At 46.2% G+C, this 23,403-nt stretch overlaps 1 protein-coding gene and 2 non-coding genes across 7 annotated transcripts in view; 1 reads left to right on the plus strand and 2 right to left on the minus strand.

The window, feature by feature from the left end:
• MPZL1 (myelin protein zero like 1) overlaps positions 1-16,073 on the minus strand; it is a 42,618-nt gene extending 26,545 nt beyond the window's left edge. For 4 of the 5 annotated variants that reach the window (XM_051644155.1, XM_051644154.1, XM_051644157.1 and 1 more), the window contains exons 1-2: positions 15,883-16,072; positions 1,494-1,654 (exon numbers count right to left, since the gene is read on the minus strand). In XM_051644155.1, coding sequence (XP_051500115.1) covers positions 1,494-1,654; positions 15,883-16,018 — 297 coding nt within the window. In that variant the 5' untranslated portion in view covers positions 16,019-16,072. Of the gene's footprint in view, positions 1-1,493; positions 1,655-15,882 lie in introns of all 5 variants that reach the window. The other variant, XM_051644153.1, reaches the window with a different exon arrangement.
• A 5,165-nt stretch (positions 16,074-21,238) lies between these two features.
• Positions 21,239-21,310, plus strand: TRNAP-AGG (transfer RNA proline (anticodon AGG)). The gene has a single exon. It is a non-coding gene; the product is annotated as a tRNA-Pro (tRNA).
• A 438-nt stretch (positions 21,311-21,748) lies between these two features.
• TRNAP-CGG (transfer RNA proline (anticodon CGG)) lies at positions 21,749-21,820 on the minus strand. The gene has a single exon. It is a non-coding gene; the product is annotated as a tRNA-Pro (tRNA).
• Positions 21,821-23,403: the final 1,583 nt, after the last annotated feature.

Below are 23,403 nucleotides of genomic sequence, written 5' to 3' on the forward strand. Positions count from 1 at the left end.
GACTTGACCTGGGTTTGTTACCAAAAAAAAAAAAAAATAATAAAAAAAATCTTCCCTCTATTCCTCCTCTAACCCCTCAGAAGAAACAAGAAATTAACATTGGATTATGCTGGGTCACTTTTGTTCAAGTATAATTCACTTTTCCTCTCAGTTGTACTGATAACTACATACAGGTAGAATGTCTAAATTGACTTCACTTCAAAAAAAATTAAAAAAAAAACAAAACCAAAACAAACCAACAACATTTTGTCCTGAAGTTGTATTCCTAAGGGGTTTGGACAGTGATACTCAAAGGGAAAGGCAAAAACAGGATATATAATGGGTATTTCTATGGGAAGCGGAAAACATACAAGCAGATGGCTTCTTTTCACCCATCCTGTTCAACACTGGCAGGAAATATGCCCTACTTCCTTAAGCTTTTGCCCAAATATTGCTTTGGCTTCCCCAAGAGACGAGTTCCCTTTACAAAACTAAATATTTATTCACTGAGTTCAGAAGCTGATTCTTCAGAGCTCTATATATTGAGCAAGATGCTCAGACGCTGTTATGGATCATCTCTGTTCTGAGCACTGAAGGGCTCCTACAGTTCAAATGATCTCATGTCTGCAGCAAAGGGAAGGAGACAAACACTAACAGGCTGAGCAACCTGCTGTCCCCTCATCTTTCCTGCTGACCCAGAGTTCTTTGTTCTGCTTCCTCTAAATTCTCCCTCAGGGCAAGGAATAAGAGGGAAGCAGAAGTGTCCGAGAGCTCAGACTCAGATGTGCACAGCTTACGTGACAAAGGAAGACAGCTCACAGCCTACCAAAGCCATGTCTTTGAAGGTTTACACTCAAAGGATATGAGCACACTTGGGTTCTATATACAGGAAAGGAGCGCTTGCAATTATTATTAGCTTAAGTTGTTTGCTAGTCTGACTTTTTACTTGTCAAATAACTAAAATATGAGGATGTAACTGCTTATTGATTTGAGCAATTCAATTCCATTCTGAAACCAAATCTCTATTATGAGACTGGTGTTATTCTAAACCCTTTCAAGTAGAGGCTATAGAGTACATAAGTAGAAAATAAGCAACATATACAACACACAATGTAACACTGCCATAGTGGTCATTAAATTCTGTGACTGCTGTCATTCAGTGCACAGCTCCACAGCTCATTTCAAGCACAAGAGGATACAGAAATTAGGATAAAATTCCTAGATGCTCATCTACTTCATACATACTGCTACCACATCAACACCTCTCTCCTCTGCCTAACAAAGTACTAGTACATTTTTACAGCTGCTGCACACTCCAGCCTTTGCAGAGATCTGGCATATGGAGATACTTTTAAACAACTCTAAAAAAGCCTCCCTAAAATCACAGTGATGAAGACAAGACACATAGAAGGAGGCTTCAGTTCATATTTCTTTGCTCCTTGGAGCCAACTAGATCTCTTCACACTTATCACAGCCTTCCCTCCCAGGTTTGCTCCCCTACAGCCATTCCTTACTGAGATACGAGTTGCAGCTCCCTCTGGTTGAAAACTCCAAGAAACAGATGCTGCGCTGCTGATCACTTCAACAGATGTAAATGTGCATGGAAGCTTTGCGTCTGTCCCATTCTCCACAAATATCTCCTCCGGTGTGTTGACCTCTACTGCTGATACTCTGACTGTATGGGAAAGGTAAAGAGAAGAAAGAAGGAGAACAAACGGCATCAGTGCTGTTTCAAGAATCAGGAAGTTGCAATGGTCACTGTTCATATCACATTGCTTGTAAGGGCAAAAGAGAAGACATCAACAACTCCTACATCAAGTGTGTGCACTGACATTGCATTATACCTGCAATACAAACAAATACAGTGGAGGCCAGTTCAATTCTGCTTCCTTGTATTATCTGTTATAGGATGTTTTCCATCCACAGATGTTTCCTCTATAACAGCTTCTGGAAGTCAATTCTATGGTGCAAATGATGAGTTTAAAACTCTTTCCTAGTAGCTGCCAGCAAACATTGTAATAAATAAGCCCCACTGGAGGAACTAAAATATTGGACCCAGCTGACATCTTGTTTCCCATCTCTAGTTTTTCTCAGCTGTAGGTAGAACAAAAGCTCACCTCCAGAAAGCTGATGAGTCAACCTCTCTGTCTCTCAGCTACCCCATCTGCTTCTGCTCTCTGTCATACTTCATGGTCTTAATGTGCAAGACCTCACAAATAAAAACTCAGCTACAGTTCAGAAGCATGACAGTAGTCTAATTTTTTTCTACTGTGAGGCTTTTTCTGGTCAAAACTGCAAGTAGAACACAACCATCCCCCCAGATTCCAAGTAATCAAGGTTAATATTGTGCTTGTAATGGTAGTTTTCTTACAGAGTAAGTGAAATTCAGCATGATTTTGAAAACTTGTAGAACATATTCCTCATCTGACACCTTTTAAACTGCAAGGACACTATCCCTATCCAGATTTAAGCAAAGATACATCTGTACACTAGTTTATGTTAAGAAACAAAGTGTGATCTTGTGACACCACAAAATAATGTCTTTCAGCATTTGGGTATCATCCATGTGAAAGCAAAAATCTTGTAAAATCACTGTGGGTGGGTGCGCATGTGACATGTGCACCTGGTAACTTGAATCTTAAGTTTTAATTTTTATTAAATCACGGTTTTCAGTACAGAGATGGTACTAGTAATCTGCTTCTGATCACACAATTTTATGTTTCTGGCCTACAGTACCTTAAATTCAGCAGTCTTCCTCTTTGATTAGAGGAGGAAAGCAAGCCTTCCTGCTTCTTCAGTATCTTAGCTGATTTATTTCTCAACTTTGCCTAATTTCAGAGCTAGATTATTCAAACTGAAAACCAAAAAAACTACAACCAAACACTAAATAAATGAGAAAAATCCACCTATGTTAGTCCTTAAATCATGCAGTTTATGCTTTTAGCCAGTGAGAGCTACCAGCTCAGGAGCCTTCCAACGTTAGTCAGCGTCTTTCAAGTCATACGACCATCCTAAGGTGTAGATTTGTCATAAACAAGGTTATTTTATTGGAACTTGAAATCAAGCAAAGCCCATGCTCTGCAGAGAATTTTAGAAATCAGCTTTTACATAGGCAACTTTAAGCCTCATTCCTCAAGAAAGCAGAGTTAACGTAAGCCGTGCCACTTCTTGTCTTCCTCCCTTGCTCCAAGACTATGGATTCTATTAGGCAACCCCAGCTGACTGGCTGCAGCAAAGTGCCACAAACACAGCAGGTAATGGCAGCTGGCCCTGCAATACAGACTGCCTGCAAGCTTTGGAGTCAATGAAATGGATGAACAATAAAAGAGATGACAACACACTGGCCACCTGCGTACATCTGACAATCCCTATGTGCGTGGCTTGGGAGGATCCGCTGTCTCTTACCCAACCAGCATGGCAAGCCAGGGGAAGGCAGAGCATATACCCAGGGGATATGGAATGAGTGAGCAGGCACTGCAGGGATGAGAGAAGTAAGCATTCCAGTTTAATTACAATAGCCAAAACCAGACAAAACCACCATTCATTCATTTTGCCATTCAAAGTCCACACTGTTCACTTCTCAAACTCACTACCTCCTCAATCGCATCAGGTTATCCCTGATCTCTCAAACCCCCCTGTCATCATTGTTCTCATTTCAAACAAGTAGAAGAGCAACAGCACCCTAAGGGAGGGGGATTTTAATCAAGAGGTTGTATCAGAGCTTCCTTCCTCTTGTATGTACTCTGACTACGGGCCAAGAAATATTCTTTTGTAAAACAATTACCAAACATTTATTTGGAACGTACAAAGGCTCCTTCCTAGCAATTCAATGAAATTAACTCAGAGCTTCTGTGCTTTAAGTATTTTTTTTCCAACTAATGAAGTAGAAAATAAAAATCATAAAATCTATTGTTTTGAGTCCAAGCCACAGAACAAGTCTCCCCTTCAAGCATAAAACAAGCAAGATACCCTCAGCATTTGTGTAGGAGGAAAAGAGTCTGCATAGACATTGTCTGCTTGTACGTGGTACGGAGAATGCCTTGCCACAAAAAGGCAGTGGGTAGCACAGATCTGCTTAATCTAAAGAAGTCACTGTTCTAATTCACTAGCAACCCATGAGAGAGCTATAGTGAAGCTCTAAGAATTAAAAAAAAAAATAAAAATCTGACATCTTCCTACAGTCTTGGAAGGTAGGAACTACGTAATATCGTACAGATATTTCCAGCAAGTTTAATTTTCATATATCCTATTGTTTCCTCAGCTTCGTGTTTTTCTTTGCTCATTCTCTCCCCCAGCATAAAAAGTCCCTCCCTTTATTTGCTCTTTCAGTGTGCACCACTTCAAAAAACTTTTTCCTAGCTCTCTTGTCTTACACCATGAGACATAAGCTGCTCAAATCTTGATGTGATTGTTTGGAAGTGGTAGAAAGGCCATAACATTGGACATTGGTTCACCCTTAGCCTTCTTCTCCTATGCTTTTCACTGATACAGTAGCAGTTCCCACTGCCTTGAACTCCTTGGCCTTCTCTGTCATAATAAAATAATCTCCAGCTCTAGCTCTTTTCCTTGTCTTTCCACATTTGCCAGAACTGCATCCTTCTTCCAGCTCTTCCATTAAATACTTCTGTTGAAGAAAGTTGAATTTTGAGTTATATTCCAGTCACACCTAGCCACTGCTCCATTCCTTAAGCTTTCACAGCCTTAGTTCCTATCAAGAGGGAAAAATTTATCACCATCTGATAGAGAACTTTAGGATGGGAAGGTCTGCAAGGTACATAGGGCAAAGATAAGCATTTGTTCTTCTGTGATAGATGCCCCTTAATCCCATCACCCTGTCCAACTGCCCATAGCCCAGATATTTCCCCGATACTTCCCTTCTTGCCTTCAATTGCTTTAATTCTTTACAGCAAAAAGATGCTTCTGTTTTTTCACCTACCATCAAAATGGTTGGAAAAAAACATTGTGTCTCTTAAACCATTTATTTTTCATCTCTAGTGTTATTGGAGCAGTTTATTCCAATCACATAATCTCCCACCAGCTAAATTTTCAGCCCACACACTCCAATGAAAATAATTCATCCTCAATCTTCCATCTCAGACAATCCTCCTACTCTTGCAATAGGATGGGACACTCATACTCCTAGTAATTTACTAATCTGACTACTCTTATTTACTTACTAATCTTTTCTTATTGTTCTCATCGTGGCTCTTCATTCTTCATCAACATTCTCTCTATTCTCAGGTCTCTCTTTCCTCAGTATCTTGTCTCAGCAATCCCATCTGTAAAACAAGTTCAGTTCCCATCACTGCACTGACTACTCAAATCTGTGTCTGCGAAGGATCTGTCTCACTGTGTTCAAACAACAGTCTCAGTCTGACATCTTTGTCAATGCTAAGTTGTCAGCTCATGCTACATGGGACTAAACCGAGCTCATGTCTTCCCCCAGAGCTCTCCGAAACTTCAGCTAACACCATGGACCTGCTACATGTCTCTCCAGTTCATAACCTGCACAACGTTTTTGTTTGTTTGTTTGTTTGTTTTTTAATTCTGCTGAGGTCAAGGCAGAGTCCTTCAGAGTTTCTAGCCACACATTCAACTGACAACAGGCTAAAAACTTTGTATCTTGGTCTTCATTACTGCAATGTTGTTTTTGCTCTGGACCGATGGTCAGGAACAGACCAGTAAGTATCACAGTTTCTGGTAACCAAACTGCTTCAAGGGTGACATTAAGAAGAGGAAAACACCTTGTATGCAAGGCCACTGCTTTTTTCCATGAACTGACTACAGAACATGTAGTGCTCAACATACACATGTCCAGAGCAAGCTTCATTTGTTACACAAACCACCTAACCAACTTTATTGACTTAATACTGTTTTAACTTAATTTGTGTGAATAAACCAGAGCTTCCTGACTCTGAAGGGGTAGCTCTCCAGTCACTTAAGCACACCTGAAGATGCAGAGCTTCTTGTTTTCTTCGTAGTAGCACCAGCATGTCTGCCACCTTATACAAAACTAGTAAAAAAGCTACATGTTTCCAGATAATTCAGTCCTGACCCAGCTCACAAATCCCAGGCACTGACAATGCCATTACTGATACTCTTACCAGTAACAATGATACCCAGCTCTGAAATCACCCCTGTGGAACAAGCCTTTACAACCACCTATCAGCAAAGTACAGGAAGATAAAGTCATTCGGACAAGCATTCATAACCACAAGGTTTTTTTATCTAGTTAGCTAACCAAACTGTGGTTAGCTATTTAGCTTTCAGTAAGAGTAAGTGCAGTCAAGCTTATGGTTTTTACCATAGTAACATGAAAGACTGCAGCATTGCACCGGTAAGTGACATGATCTTTGAAATGGCGTACACCTTGATCAAAAAACTCTTAGGGAAGACAGCCGGTCGCTGTCTACAGCACACTAATGGGGAGTCCTCCTCTTGAGGACATCTCTGGCCTGGTCAGCTGAGACTCGCCAAGTCACACCTGCTAACAACTTCATCTGCACAGGAGCACATCCTTCCTTGCACTGAAGGTTTACATTAAATAACACACAGATAAAAATTCCTTTGTAGACCACAGTCCCCACTGAGATCTTGCATCCAATGAAAACTGTTAAGGCTACGAATACACCAAAATAAACTCAATTCCCCTGGATCCAACTCAGCTTGACCTCTAAAAGTTATAACAAACCAAGAACGCAAACAACTAACAGTGTAATCACAGGCATCTTACTTCCACAAGCACACACAGAGCCTAAGTGGAAACTTCTATCAGATCATTAAATACTGGATGCTTACAGCTGGTACAGTTTCCATCCTACACTGGGAAAAGCATTACACTCCCTTCCTCTTGAAATGGCTAGTCATCAGTTTACTAATTAATACAAGCAACTTGCTTTGTTTATCTTAAAGACACCTGGTGATACAGACATTTATATAATTTATAAATAGAGTCTCTTATGGATGAAAGATCAGAAAATAATCAAGTCTGATGAAAGAAGGATGAGAAGATTCAGACAAGGTGTTACGGGTAACTAGTTGATGACAGAGTCAAGAATCAGGAAAATATAAAGCAATGCATTAATACAACTGCTCTTGTCTGAGCAGTTCACACTTAAAGGCCTCAATAAAATGTCAGAAAATTCAGCATATTTATATGTTCCCTATGGCTTCCCCAGCAGCCCCGAAGTTTCATCAGATAGGAGGATGTGGGATTTTCTAATGACTAGGGGTCATAAGTCACAAAAACTATATACATTTGTGAAACAGTGCTTTCATTAAGAAATAATACTCTTAATGTCAAGCATGTTGTGAAACTGTTGACATCCGTCTCAACTTCACTTGCATGACATTTAGTTCTTTCTCCTACAAAGCAGTTTCCCCACACAATCAGCATGAAACAACAGCAGCAAAACATTTCAGAAAACCAGCACAAAAGTTATAGTCCCCTACTGCAATTATAGGCACCTATGTCCCCACAAGCCATCATTTCTTCAATAGATAAAAGACCTGGTGGAGCAATCCTAGCTTTCATGGTCTTGACAGGAGTAAACATGCCCAAATCATTCCTCTGAAACTCCACAAGATCTGTTAAAACATTCAAATGCTGGATGGAATTTCCACACAAAAAAATCCACCAATATCATAAGCCTGAAAATGGAAGGGAAATGCATGCCAGCCATTTCACCCAGGAGCAAACCATGCTGTATTTCATAAGGAGAACACTCAAGTATTGAGGAGCCACATACATCTGTGTAACAAAAAACAGACAGAAATCCATCCTGGTGTGATCTGGTCTGAAGTTTCATTAGGTGCATAGACAAAAAAATGCATATATACAGATATATTCCTACATACATGTTCTTGCATGTCACTGTGGTGGGTTCTCCTTGGCTAGCTGTCAAGGTTAGCTGTGTGGTGCTTTGTTCTTTCTTAAACACTTTCAGTGGTGCCACCAGCTTGGCTAAGGGGCTTAGCCATGCAGTGTGTCCAGGGGAGCTGGCTGGAAAGGGCTGTGCCAGGCACAAGGCAGCCCCAGCTGCTCCTCCTCATGGAGACTGTCCCTGAAGCCCCGCCACCACCAAAACTTCAATGTCTACACCCCATACATTCATATATGGCACAAAGCAACATGCGCTATAGAAATGGCGATTCAATAAAGTCACACCAACTAACTTTGACATCTAAGTTTCAAAGCAACAAACATTAAATTCCACTGCCTCCAAGAAGGACGGAACGATTTAATTTCACCCTCAACTGGCAATCACCAGAACAGCTTTTTGCTGCTGCCGCAACAGCTCCCAAGGTTGCCAATCTCATGAAGTAATTCACTCTGCTGAAGGAGTGAGAGCTTCCTCTCTCCAGTAACACAGCTGGCCCTGCAGCACCCTGCCAGCTCTATGGAACAGAAAGAAAAGCTGATGACACCTAGCCCATGAATACCTACCACCTCCTGCTGTCTTGCTGTTGGGAACGTTTATCCCCAGAGCAGAGACAGGCTCAGAAGAGCATCTGGCTAATACAACATTCATTTTCTCTTGCCCTCTTTGCACATTCAGCTAAGCTCTGCCTGACTTAAAAATAAGGGAAAAAAATAGCATCTTGTCACCTTAAAAGAAAACATTTTTATTGAGAAGCCTTAAGCAGGCTGCCAAAGCTGTCAATAACACCCATGTACTTCATGCACCTACTTTGACAAAACCTAAAAGACAACAAAGTCTTCAGAGTCACTAAGCTTTGGTACCACCTTCTGCTCCCAAACTATAAAGCCAGTTTTCAAGTGGTCTCCTCCATTTGACACAGAGCTGCTCACTGTTACACCAAGTGACAGCAGCAGATCCTACACTGACATCTACTTCCCAAGCCGGTGCTTATAGCCAGAAATGAGGAACATGCATGAGAAACAGCAGAGAATGTCTGAGCCACCTTGTCAGCCAGGCCATACATTTCTTGTTGGATCCTGAGGAAATACTTATTACTGGTGTATCACTCTCTCAAATGGCGAAGCATAAAACTGAGATGTTTGTAAAGGCGCCAAGATCCAGAAACAAGTAAACATTACAGTTACACTGCTTTGTGCTCCAATTACAGAGTCAGACATATGTAAGGTTTGGACAGATGCTTGTTTAGTCTTGAGGCCAAGAACATCTAGCTAGTAACCTTTCCTTGGGGATCACAACATCTGTGCTGGAGACTGGGACACTAATCAGCAGCTCAGGTACTTTCCAAATCAAACATGATTTTCCACTGGACAGTCCTTAAGTGCTTTTCCTTCCATGACCAAGTTTACAAGCGCTCAAATTCAAGTAAACAGTTTCTGTTGACAAAGTCAAAGCAAAACAAAAATTTAAAGGGTAAGATAAGTAAACCGCAAAGTGCAACAGGTAACAGCTGATGGCAGCTGTTCTACCTCTCATCTTGCAACACTAACATAATCACTAACAAACACAGCATAGAACTCATCGGATAGAATAAAAAATTCCATAAAATGGGAATTAAGGTTAAAGAAGGGCTACACAGACAAGAAGATAAAAGAGTACATCTTAGAAGGGTCTCCCTGAAACATACCAAGTTTTTCCCACATCTTAGTTAAGCTTGCTTAACAATATACTTTTTAAAGAACTGAGAGGACCTGAGTACATACATTCAACACACAGCAGACAGTCAAGAGAGAATCCTACCATCACAAACATTTCCTAGAATTTCTACAGCAACTCACTAAAACTGTCACAATGTCCACTTAAAAAAATGAGAGTATTAAGAATCAGAAGGTGTAGATGCACACCTTTCCCCCAAAAAAACCCAAGGTGCAGATGATACAGGCATACACATCACTGGCTTGACAAAAAGCTTCCCTCTAGGTCACTATTGGTTAGTAGCACTAGTTCAAGTGAAACTGTGTTGAAAATAGCAGTCATGTTGTCAACTGCTGACGGCATGCAGCATCTTTTTAACAAAATCTAGCAGTAGCAGTGTAGAAATTATCAGTTTACAAAGCAAACTAGGCAAACTAGAATTTAGGATGTGGATTCGCAGAATTCACAAGGAAATGCAGTGCAAAAGGTTACATATCAAACTGACACAAAATGCTACCATTTTTTCCCCTTTTATAATAATCAATCCACAATGTTGCAACCAACTCAGTGACAACAAATCTGTATTGGACTAGATCATCTCCAGAGGTTCCTTTCAACCGCTAACAGTCTGTCTGTGATATACACCCAAAAAAACTTGCAGAAGATGAACTTTAAACCATCCAAGGCATTAGTAGCACTTCAGTACCAGTCACTCTCACCTGTGACATTCCTGACACAGCATCATGTCCAGGTATTGCTATTTCCACCAGCCTGAAAGGTGAACACAGGGTTATTTCCTGCCTACAGAAAGACCCTATTAAAACTTTTCAAATAAAATCCCATCATTTAATAGAGCAAGGATACAGAGACAGTTTAAATTAAACTATCCAAGTGACTACCCTCCTCAGCTAACAGGGTACTTGGTCACATGGCCAATCTGTTCTAGTGTGTCTAGAGACTTACTTTCTGCAGTTCAGGCAAATCCAAAGCTCCCTGAAGACCAGGTCCCTCAGTGCTTCATTGATGGCTGCATGTCTGCAGCCCTCTCTTGCACCTCATTCCCAGCAATTTCAGACTTACTTGCTAAGATAACTCATAACCAGCTACAACCTGCAGTAGTGCACCCACAAAACAAAAAGAAAAAAACATGCTATGTATTTCAAAGCAGTGTTTCACAAAAATTTGTCAGTGGTGGTGCCAAGTAAATAGCTCCCATGCCCACTTACAACATAACAAGATGAATCTGCCCAGGAACTAATCCATGTTCAAAACAGCCCTTTTTCCATTGTTTTCTTTTAAACTAGACCAACACCCTAAACCAATCCACTGTACACCAGATTTTACAACAACAACTGAACAAGGTTAGCAAGCACGGAGCAGGAGCTGCTTCAGCTGGTTCTTCCCAGGAACACTTCTCTTTTGCAAAGTGTTTATGTCCTCCCTCATAGCATACTCAATATCACTTCCCCAGTTTACCCATATGAGGTCATTTCTAGAGCCATCCCTTTGATCAGAGCAGCACCTTTGTCCATGCCTGTGCTGACTTTGTCAAGCAGCAGGATATGCAAAATCTCTACACAGCCATCATCTCAACACCTTCCACACTGGAAGAGTCAAGCAATCCCTAAGACCTCTATAAGAAAACTTAAAAGACAGAGTAATCAGTCAGATTTTAAAAACCTCACTGCACATATGGCTTTATAGAGGGAATAAGAAAGTGCCACCAGCCACACAACTGCTGCACTGTCTAGAGTTTAATTCTCCCTTAAGGATCAGAACCTCAATCAGAGTTTAAACACTGATGGAAAGGTGTAACCAATGTTTCAAGGCAAACTCCCTCAATGCCCCTTCACAGCATGTACATAAAGCATCAGCAAACATACTGCAAAGCATAATTTTTCACTGGTTTGGAGATAAGGAAGTTCATGAGAACAACTCAACTTCCTGTTTTCCTTACACACTTTAAGCTAAAACCTAGCAGCTGCACTGATTGGAAAGTGCCAACTCAACAGCTAAATAAAAATGCAGGACCTGAAAGGCACAGTAGCAAAAGAGAACAATATCCAGGGGTTGTGAGCTAACTCTGTTGGGTAGCTCAGTCCCATGCAGCCACTCGCTCGCTCCCTGCGGTGGGACAAGGGAGAGAATTGGAAGGGTGAAAGTGAGAAAACTCATGGGTTGAGATAAAGACAATTTAATAGGTAAAGCAAATGCTTTCATTCACTGCTTCCCAGCAGCAGGCAGGTGTTCAGCCACCTCGAGGAAAGCAGGGCTCTATCAGCTGCAACAGTGACTCATAAAGACAAATGCCATAACTCTAGACACATACCCGTAGCATTTATGCTACGAGTACAGCTTAACGCTAAACCCTAGTCTCAGTAAACACTTGCTCTTATAAGCAACTGCTGTTTTGAGATAAGAGTAAATCACTGAAGTAAGGGTTCTCCAAGCTTCTTCACCAGCAGTAAAGCCAGCTCAGAACTTTTTTGTCCTCTCCCACCACAGCTTCCTCAACCAGGGTCACACTAATCCAGATCAGCAGAGTAACGAATATAAATAAACTACACAAAAAAAGAGACAGACACAAACCTTAAGGATGTAAATGTTTTCATAACCAGAGCTCCTGGCTTTCTGATTAATTCCTAGGATATCCTGAGTTAGCATGCAATAGTTTTGGGGTTTTTTTTTGTTGTGTTTTTTTTTTTGCATACAAGATTGTTTACTTTGTTATTTTATCAGTTATTTACACATAGGTGATAGAAAGAGCCATGTATGCCATACATGGTCAAACCATGTCATGTCATATCACACTCAGAACTCCCACTGTGTGTATCTACCTTGTAAAACTAGGTTTCACTTCTTTGGTCTTCCATCTAGATGGAAGGTACCCTGTATGACACACAGGACATTCACCATCCACTATTATCAATCAGGATAAGTCCACAGACAGCAGAATTGTTGCTTAATGCAATCAGTTGTAAATCAGGAAACAAGCAAAAGAGTCATGCACATTGTTTTTTACAGAGGTGGAGGACTGCTGGGTGGCTGGGGTCATGAAGAAACTAGTTATTTTACAGCTTCTTGCTGCTGCAAGCAAGGTGAGCTGAGCAGCAGTCCCACCCTCAACCCAACCAGCAAAGAGAAGAGTCAACTTTCCCTCTGCAGAAACCACTTAGGGTCGCAGGCAAGGAAGTCTTCCTACCTGAAGCATCAGTCAGCTCAGCTTAAAAGAACTAACAGCTTCTGACAGGGTGAATATTGGAATTCTGACTAAACCTGGCACAAACACAAAAAGTGAACATTGCAGCCCTGACGTACACTGTTATTTTCATGAAGCATTTCAAGCAGCATCTGAAATGTGCAGGTGAGCTCAGAGCAGTTGTCACTGTGACAGCAGTAAACAGGGCACTTCAGCCATTTAACATCTTGATACTCCTCTGCTTGTTACTGACCTGTGAATATGTGCATGCATGCACATGTGTCTGAGTGTGTATAAAAGGGTTAACAACAGGAAAACAAAACAAAGCATCAGGCTTTGTTGGCATCAAAAAGATTAGAGGTATCAGTAATATTCTTTCCAGTAATGTCTAGACATTCTTTAAGACTTTCAGAAGCAATTAGGCCCCACCCTCATGTTAAACACAGACACAATCTCACTTTAAGTGGTACTTAAATGGCTTACAAATTCAGGATTGCAAAATAATATTTTTTATATATATATACACTATAATAGCTGTTCAAGGATAACATAACCATAAGAGATTACACCTAGATTAACTACTTATACCATACGTGTCCACAGGATCACAAACAGTGATCCTTCGTTCTTACAAGTAACAAAGCAATCAGGTTTTCAGATGACAAGCATAAACAGGCAAGACAAACTTCCAGTGCACACAGGCAGAAGCACACGAGAAAATTAGCTTAAACCCCATTACCTATACTTTGCTGTGAAGCAACAGTTACCTGCTTGGCTTGGCAGACTGTGTTGTTAAAACAGGTTTGTACAAAACAGCCCCCAAGTAACGTTTCTGTCTTGCTGCAGGTTATTGGCCACAGGAAACAGGTCTGCCATCAAGCATACGAAGAGGCAGAAGATGAGCCACAAGCCACAGCAGCTTAGGTAAGCAGCACATTACCCAGCCACACATCACATCCAAGGAACTGAGCAGCAAGGGCCTCCTGAAAATGCCACCTCTGCCCTAGCCCTTCTGCTTGACAGTTTTCAATTTCCAAACCTCTCAATGGATGAAAATCCAGCACGAGAAAGAAGAACAGAAAGAGGGTCCCTGAAAAAAACAGCTGGAACCGAAACAACACAGGCAAGCCAAAAGGCAGAGAATTTATTACACAGGACTCCTTACAACCCCAAACGCCAGAGGAAGTAATATTTTCCCTAGCAATAATAAAGCCACTTTGCAAAAGCGGTGAAGAACCTGTACACTGGTCATTTATTCCCGTGCAAAGATGTAAACCTTGTGTTAATTCTATAGATGGAGGAAAAAAAAAACAAAAGAGTGCCTTTTCAAAGCAGACAGGCAGATTAGGGATGTGTAGCACAAGCAAAGAGAAGCCAACGCAGGAGTAACTTCTGATTTGGAGTTAGGAAAAAAATCAACAGTCGTAGGGACGGGAACAGAAATACAGTCCAATGCAGGTAAGAGTGTTTTTAACACCCATTTATTCCTCACTTTTTAGATAGTCTCCACTCCAGTGACGGTCTCTTCCAAGATAGTATCTGGTAGCCGTGCTTGGTTTTAAAATACTGTATTTGGTTACAGACCTCAGACTTTGCAGTATGATCTACTGCTCCTACCTACTCATAGCATTACTGTAGTTGTACCTTTTGTTGTGGTCTGAAGAAATATGTGCTCTTTCTTCTCCTGTCTCCATATTAATTTTCAAATAACTTAGTTTTCCTGTAAGCTATGTATATATCATATCTACGTATTTAATTCTAAATATTAAGGCAAGCTTTAGCAATCTCTACTTATGTTTACTACAAAATGCAGTCATCTTAAGCAAATCCAAATAACAATGCTATTTAGAAATATGAAGTTTTAAGTTTCTTACCACTCAGCACAGTTCCTTATTTCTTTACCTCTTTCCAAATGGATTTAGAGTTCTAGGCAATTTTCCAGACAGATGACCTGATAAGGCATCAGGCTTCTTTAACAATCCCTATTAACTCCCTTGGCAAAGTTTTACCCACTAAGCAAGTACTGCTAACCAAAAGCACCTTTAGGTGATATAACATCATCATCCACCACCCCTAGTATCTGCAAACACTGAGCTACTTGGCAAAATGTGTACGATCTTTTCATTTCAGAGCGATGTGTTAAACACAGAACTCTTTGCCCTGTAAGAATAAAAGCCACAGCAAAGCCAAGCACTATCCTTGCAACTTACACAGCTCCACAGTTTGAAACTTACGCTCCATCCACAGCAGTCACAAGCACTTCATTTTGGCCGAGTTAATCACTCCTCCACCCAAACGCTTCACCGCTGACCAGATCAAAGGCGCTCTCGAAGCCATGGGCCACCACTCCGCGTCCCCGCATGTGCCACTCACCTCCTGCCTTTCCTCAACAAAGCCACTCGCGTCCCCTGACTTCACACCCGACCGGGGGAGAACGGCCAGGCCCGGCGGCGGCCCCGGCACCCCCGGGCCCCGGCACCCCCGGGGCTCTGCCTGGGGCAGGGCACGGCACCGCTGGCGGGAGAGGCACCGGCTTCGCCTCCCTCCGCTTCTCCCCGCTGGAAGCCGGGCAGTACAGCCGGTGCCTGGGCCAGGCCCCGCCAGGAGCGGGGCGAGCAGCCCCCGCAGGCCGGCGGGAAACGCACCCACCACCGCGCCGGCCCGAGCCCCGCCAGCTGAGGCGGAGGGGGCCGACTCGGAGCCGGGCGGGCAGGGAACACCGAAGCCGTACCCTGCCCGCAAAACCGCCCTCTGCCCCGGGGAGGCATTCGGACGGGCGAACCGGCCGGACCCGGGGTGCAAGTGGCACAGCCCCCCTCCCCCACCCCCGGGAGACCTCACCCCCCCCCGGGCCGCACTCCCCGCGAGGTGCGGGGGCAGGGCCGCTCCACCTCCGCCCGCCTCGCCCTCCGGGGCCCGGCGGAGCTCTGGCCAAGCCGGCCCGGCCGCAGGCGGCTCGGCGCGGGGAGCCCCTCCCGGGCCCGCACCAGGCCGACGAGCCCCGTCCCCGCCGCGCCGCGCCGCGCCGCGGGCAGCTACCTCCGCCGCATCGAGATCCGCCCAGGCTACCAGCACAGCCCTGCGGGGCCGAGCGGCGAGGCCCGCACCCCCCCCCACCCCCCCACTCACCGGCGGCCAGCGCGGCGGCGGCGGCGGCCAGCAGCCAGGCGGCGGAGGGGAGCCGTGCGGGAGCGGCGGCCGCCGGGCGCCCCGCAGCGCCTCCGGCCGCTGCCATCTTCCTGCCGCCACCTCCCCGCCGCCCCATTGTCCGCCCACCGGCCGCTGGCCGCCCCCCTGCTCCCCGCAGCCCCCGGGCCGCGCCGCGATAGGGCCGCGCCGCTGTCACTCGCACACACCTCCGGCGTCCTCGTCCCCCCGCCCCGGCACCGCCCCGCTCCTCCCCGAGGATTGGCCAGGGGAGCGATCCGTCAAGCCCAAGCGCCCTGCCCGGGCAGGGGAGGCTCTGGCCCGCCCCCCGAGCCAGGCACGTACCTCTCTTTTCCCCCCCGCCCGCCGGCCCCGCGGGAGCCTGTGGGGGCTGCGGCAGCGCCGGGGCTGGCACGGGCCCCGCGTTGGCCCGTGGGGAGCCCAGCGGGCTGGCGGCGGCGTTCCCGGGCCGTGTCCGCAGTGTGAGTCTCTTCCCGCGCCCTGACTAGGCCGGGTTTCCCGAAGGGAAGCAGCAGCAGCAGCAGGAGGCTGCAGGGCTCGCTTGGTGGCACAGCCCCTGAACAGCCCCTGGCAAGCGGGTGTCCCCCGGCGCACCCTGCAGTGCCAGCTGCCGGGCTCGCCCACCCAGGGCTTGTCCCGGGACCAGCAGCGCCGCGGGCAGCGAGCAGGGTGAGGACGGGCTGCCTCTGCCTCTGCCGACGTCCTCCTCGGCTTCCCTGCCAGCTGGGGAGCCTGCGGCGGCGGGTGCTGCCTGTCAGCACAGGCTGCTTCGGTTCCGCCGGGCTTCGCCCTGTCTCTTCTAGAAACCTCTTTGCACGCGTTTCTCCTTTTGCTAAGTTGTGTATTTTAATGAAGTTGCGCACAAGCTGAGTCACACCACGTTGCTGGCTGCATCCATGAGGCCTGCAGCGTACTCGGCTCGCTCCTGCCCAGTGCTCCATGGATGCTGGTCCGCTCCCGCTCCCATGCCCCCACGGCTCCTTTGCCACTCGCTGGCCACCTAATCACATCCGCAGGTGAAAGAAGCCACAGGAAAGCCCTGCTACTGTGTGCCATGTTGAGAAAGGCCACGATGAAGCAAGCACCTGCAAAAACCCAGGCAGGTTATTTTTTTTTTTTCTCCAGCTGTGATTCAAGACACCAGATTCACAGCTCTTGTGGGATTTACAATGTAATGATGCATGCATTCATTATTCACACCTCCAGCGTGTTCCTCAGCTAACCCTTGTACACCTTTTATAGAAACCCAGGCTACCAAACATCCAGGGCAGCTATTGGGAATGAAGACCAACACAGGCAACTCGTTCTGTCATGTGGAATTATCACTTTGTTTGGTTGCCACCTCCTTTAGCCCCCCTGACTTCCCTGCTTCTCAAATGGAGCAGAAACAAGCAGTGATAAGCCTTTCATCCCAAGCCCAAGATCCTTCTGAGCTCTTTCTTTCCGTGGCGGCTCCACCCACTCTTAAAGCTCTCCTCAGTGATTGGAAGTGCTCTACCGGCATGGAAGCACATCCATACTCTGAGTTCACTATTGACCTCCAGGCTCCTCAGCACTGCACAGTTTAATATAAGTTCAGTCTCTTGGACAGGCCAAGCTTTGTCTTTCTACACATTTTTTTCAAGCTAGCCAACTTTTAAGTTGTTTTGTTTTTTTATAAATACAATATTTTTCTTATTCTCATGTTTTCTCTTTTACTGATAAATCTGATTCGGCCATGTGGGCCCCTTGCCAGGGGATTCCTTACAATCTCTCCTTTCCCTGACACAGCTGAGATAACATTGTCACTGGAACAGCCCTATGGGCGCCCCGTTCTCTGTGTGGCAGTACTGCTGTTCAATGCAGAGAACATCTGGGAGAGTATCTTGGCCTTCTTACTGTAGAACATGTTTTACCCAGGTAGTGATGATCGAATTATTGCCTTCAAATATTTCCAGAATTTTTACTCTATTAAATGTTACTATTAAGGTCCTGACAAAAACAAACAAACAAACAAACAAAAAAAAAACAATCAGGGAACATGTCTTGGAGTAAGCTGTTAAATGCAGATCCTGAAAGTTCTACTGCCCAATTCCCTAACTGGTATCAGCACACAACTCCTTGATAAGCTAACTCAAATAAAGGTGTAGTTGCTGCTGTCCTTTTCCCCTCTAGCTATGCAATTCTACTCTGTCTAGTGATCATACTAGTATTTATCGAATTTCTTAGTAACTCAGCTCACTTAGCTGGCAGCAAACTCATTTCTTCTCTCTGCGTACGGAGAGGTGGAGAGTTACTTTTCTTCCTGCTGTATCCATTCCCCGTAGGGTCAAACAAGCAGCAGTGACAGAGCAGGATGGCTCAGACTGTGGGACACAGCAGAGAGACCACGAGTTGCCTAACTGGTTTCTGAGCTTTCTCATACGCCATTTTCAGCATTCAGTCCCACCAGAGAAGGGAAAACACTTTTGTGACTTTTTTGTTTCTGCTTATCACAAAGGGAAGATCTAAAAAAGTGTGTGTCACTGAGAAGGAGGTTAAATAAATTTTTCTTGGTAGCTGTTTATGTTAGAAATTCAGGCCTTTGTTATCCTGCTATTTTGAAGAGCTCTCTAGTAACTTGCCAGACAGAACAAACAGATTTATGATGTCAAACAAAATAAGGACAACATCTTCTAGGAGGACAAGCAAATTATATTCAGGCTGATTTCACATTTTTACAAAACCATTGTTTTGATTGTTTTCTATCTAGCCTGCACCTCTGTACCTCCTAGAGGTACCATACAGTAGATGAGGTTTAGTGTGCAGAGATAGGCATGCCTGCAAAAAATATCACACCCAACACCCTCATTTTGAAACAGTAAGGGAAGAACATGAGAAAAGAAAAGAGGCAAAATCTGCAAAAGAACGTATTGGGTGTCCAGTACAACACTACTTTTTCCTCTGCAAGTTGGCAGAAATTGTGACCTGCAGCTACTGCCACATTTGTGTTTAATCTTGTTAAATAAAAATGCAGTGGTTCTTTCAAAACTCAGAGCTGGTAGCAGCACAGTAATTGCATATAGTACTTGAAGAAACTGATAATTATTTTTCCATTATTTGATCATAGAATGGTTTGGGTTGGAAGCGAGCTCAAAGATCATCTAATTCCAACCACCCTGCATGGGCAGGGAAATGTCCCACTAAACCAGGTTGCTCAGAGCCCCATCCAACCTGCCCTTGAACACTTCCAGGGATGAGGCAGCCACAACTTCCCGGGGCAGCCACAACTTCCCTGGGCAACCTGTGCCAGTGCCTCACCACCCTCACAGTGAAGAATTTCTTCCTAATGTGTAACCTAAATCTCCCCTTTTCCAGTTTTAATCCATCACCCCATGTCTCTCCCTACAAGCCCTTGTAAAAAGTGCCTCCCCAGCTTTACCTTTTTTCAGGTACTGGATTAAGAAGAATGTCCTAGTTGATCCACTATGCATGGGTAAGTGTTCTGAGGAAACCTTATGATGGAAAAGGACACTAATGATGATTCCAGTGCTGATGATAAGGAATAACTTGAGCCAAAAGTATTCTTGATAACATTGATATAATATAATAAATAAATAAAAAATAATAATTAAAAAAAGCCATGAAATGAAAACCATTATTTTTCCTGTCTCGCCTGCCTTCCCTTCAGTTTCTTGGAATATAGGCAAAATTAGTTTAGTGACTGTTACTGTATGGAGACAAGAGCCAGGGTAGCACTGACCTCTGGACTGACCAGCATCAGTCTTTGTTGTAAGATGCCTCTGGTATTTAAACAGGTGTGCATAAAATTGTCACCTGTATAGTAGGAAAGTAACGTTACCGCTACTTGTCTGTAGTACAGTTTTAAATTACGGAAACGAACTGTGAACTTCCCTTCTTTCGGTTGGGTTTGTGGTTTGACTGCTGCAGTTACTAGCTAGACATATATTAAGGAGATTTTGCACACCAGGTTAGATAGGTTTGCCACAGCGATAGGAAGAAACATGGAGAGCAACAACACACACAGTACCAGTGCATAGGATATTGAAAGAGAAGGGTTAAGAGTTACAAAGATTCCAAATTGAGCAGGCTTGTATAATTGATAGAGGGGTATCTGACCTTGGTCACATCTCCAACAAAGACAGCAAAGAGCAGCCCAAGATAAGAAAGCTGTAAATTTCTGCTTGGCAGTTTTATGGTCGCTTAGAAATGTGTGCATGAACTTGGAATGAAGTCAAGATAAAAGTATATCCTATAGTAATCTTAGCTAATTGTAATACCAAAATACATACCCACTTGTGAGTAATGAACAAGCTAATAAGGTAGCCTCCCTAAATGTTTTAAACATGAGCTTAATGCACGGGTATAGTTAGGAATGGTGAATGAATAGTCATGAACCAATAATGTGTGTTGCTGTAGTTTCTCCTTTGTTGCTATTTTGTCTACAGGAGCCCATTTGTTTCCTGAAAGGTGTGCTGGCTGGTGCTGGATGCCTGGCACACTAATCTGTGGGATATAAATAAAGACAAGTATCTTGACTCGGTGTATCGATTGGCTCTTTGCACACGGGGTGAAAAAACCCGGATTTGGGACAGAGCGCAAGCGTTACAAGGAGCGGCTGAGGGAACTAAGGTTATTTAGCCTGGAGAAAAGGAGGCTGAGGGGACACCTTATTGCTTTCTACAACTACCTAGAAGGGAGGTTTAGATGTGTATTAGGAAAAATTTCTTCGCTGAGAGGGTTGTCAGGCACTGGAACAGGCTGCCCAGGGAAGCGGCTGAGTCACCATCCCTGGAGGTATTTAGAAGTTATGTAGATGTGGTGCTTAGGGATGTGATGGACTTGGCAGTGCTAGCGTTAATGGTTGGACGGGGCGATCTTAAAGGCCTCTTCCAAGCAAAATGATGCCAAGATTCTCTTACTCTGTGCGACCTGCCTCATGAGTCACGCGGAGCCCCGCCGAAGGGCAGGCCAGGCTGAGCTGTGCTCGGGTCACCCCAGCAGCGGGACAGCAGCCCCGCCAGCCCCGCAGGAGCCAGCTCACACCTGCCAGCTCACACCTGCCTGCGCACACCTGGCGCGCACCCAGCCCCTTTCCCGGCCCGCCTCCGCCACCGGCCCGTCGGCACGGCTCCGGCAGAAGCGCTGCGGCCTGGCGAGCGAACCCCCTGCATCCCGCTTCTGCCGCAGCCGGCGGCAGGCAGCGCCTTGCCCTGCGGGCAGCCCCGCGGCCGGGCCGGGCGCCGGGATGGGGGGAAAAGGGCCCCAAAGCTGGGGGTCCGGGCGTGCCGCGGCATTCCAGCCTCGTCTGCAAGGAGCAGGGAATTTCCTTCACGGCGGCTCGTTGGTCTAGGGGTATGATTCTCGCTTAGGGTGCGAGAGGTCCCGGGTTCAAATCCCGGACGAGCCCGGTTTTTTTTCTTTTCTTCCAACCCCTAACTTTTGTTTTCTTCCCCCAACACCCCTTTTGCTTCCCCGCCCCGCGCCCCTGGGTGCTCCGCCACGCTCCCCGGGCAAACAGCGGCGCCCCCCGCACGCAGCAAGGGGCCGTGGGCAGGACTCGTCCGGAGACACGTTCCTTATGGAACGCGACGATTCAGCGCCAACACCTCACAACGAAGCGCCCCTTCCTCCCGCTCCTTCCATCCGCACGGGGCTCCGGCCTTTCCACCCACCTTTCGGAACCCCGCGCACAAAACGGGGAGGAGCCGCCGCCGCCCCCGGGCCCACCCCTGTGTCCCTGCTGCGCTAGCTCCGCAGCGCGGCGGGACCTGCCCCTTCCCCCCCGCCCCGCCCCAAAACGCGGCGGGGGCAAAACGAGAGACGCCAACAAGCGCCCCTCTCCGGCGGGCTCGTCCGGGATTTGAACCCGGGACCTCTCGCACCCGAAGCGAGAATCATACCCCTAGACCAACGAGCCGCTCTCTGTCGCTTGTCCCCCAGCTCCGCGGTTCAACCTCCTCTCGCCTCCTCCCGCCCCGCTCCCGCCCCCGCCCCGCAGCCCTTCGTGGCTCTGCGCTGCCAGCCCCACCAGGCTCGCAATGGTTCCTCTCCCTAACTGTCCGCGCTGCTGCGCTTTCCCCTGCCCTCCTCCCCTCCCTTCCGCGGGAGCCGTGCCGCCGTCCTTCCCGCAGGCTCCGCACGCTAGAGAGGACTCTGCCCCGCCGCGCCCCCCAGGGCAGGGAGGGGGCAGCGGCTTCCCCTGCTCCCGGCGCTGGGCAGCGCGGCCGGCGGGGCTTGGAGCCGGGCGAGGTCACTCTCATCAAGGGGGAAGGGGAATCGGGAAAGCCCCCCGCACGGCTTTGGCTTATCCCGGGCCGCTCTCTGCGGGCGGGAGGCGGCGGGTTCCCTGCTCCTGGCAGCCACCGGCGGAGCTTTGCGGCTCCCGCACCTCCCTGCTGCGTGGGGTCGTGTCTGCGGGGTGCACGCATCGCCCCTGTGCCAGTGTGTCCCCCTGAGGGGGCCCGGTGGAGGCAGCGGGTGGTTCCCTTCCAGCGAGTGGCTGCGGGAGTGGCTGTGAGGGCCCGTTTGCGGATTTATCCCGCAAAAGGTGCTTTGTGAAGAGCTGACTAAGCGTGGAGGTCGGCACTGGGTAATAAAATTTAAAACCCGACAAATAAAAGACAGCGTTGCTCAGTGAGTCCGCAGGGGATGGAGCAATCGATCGTATTAACCAAAAAAGGAAGTGAAATAAAGGTGTAGCATTGTATGCTCTGGAGAAGTAGTAAAATTACTTACTTATATGGTGTCGATCTGAGTAATTTTTGCTGATTCCACAGACTTCCCAGTTCAAGAACTACTGGAGAGAGCCCAGCACAGGGCCACTAAGATGATAAAGGGACTGGAGCATCTGCCCTATGAGGAAAGGCTGAGGGAGCTGGGTCTGTTTAGCTTAGAGAAAAGGAGGCTGAGGGGGCATCTCTTCAATGTTTATAAATACTTAAAGGGCGAGTGTCAGGAGGGTTGGGCCAGACTCTTCTCAGTGGTGTCCAGTGACAGGGCAAGGGACAATGGTCACAAACTGGTACACAAGAGGTTTAATCTGAATACAAGAAAATGCTTTCCTCTGAGGGTAACAGAGCACTGGGACAAGCTGTCCAGGGAGGTTGTGGAGTCATCCCTGGAGGCATTTAAAACCCACCTGGACATGTTCCTGTGCAATCTGCTCTAGGGGATGCTGCTCTGGCAGGGGGGTTGGACTAGATGATCTCCAGAGGTCCCTTCTAATCCCTACCATTCTGTGTTTCTGTGTGATTCTGTCGGAGGCTGCAGAGGAAACTGCTAAATGGAGGCCTTGGGCTTCTGAGAAAAGTGCCTCAGAGTTGTATGTTACTTGGGACCCAGAGTAGCCACTGGCATTCCCTTTGATTCCTGATCCACTCCATCCTGCTTTCTCTGCTCCTTCTTCGTCTCTGATGTGATATATCCTGCCAATACCTCCTCTCACTGCAACACTTGCCTGTCATGATTCCACACCTCTGTACCAGCCACCCTTGCATCCTA

This window comes from Apus apus, chromosome 1 (assembly GCF_020740795.1).
Source record: "Apus apus isolate bApuApu2 chromosome 1, bApuApu2.pri.cur, whole genome shotgun sequence".
Taxonomy (NCBI): domain Eukaryota; kingdom Metazoa; phylum Chordata; class Aves; order Apodiformes; family Apodidae; genus Apus; species Apus apus.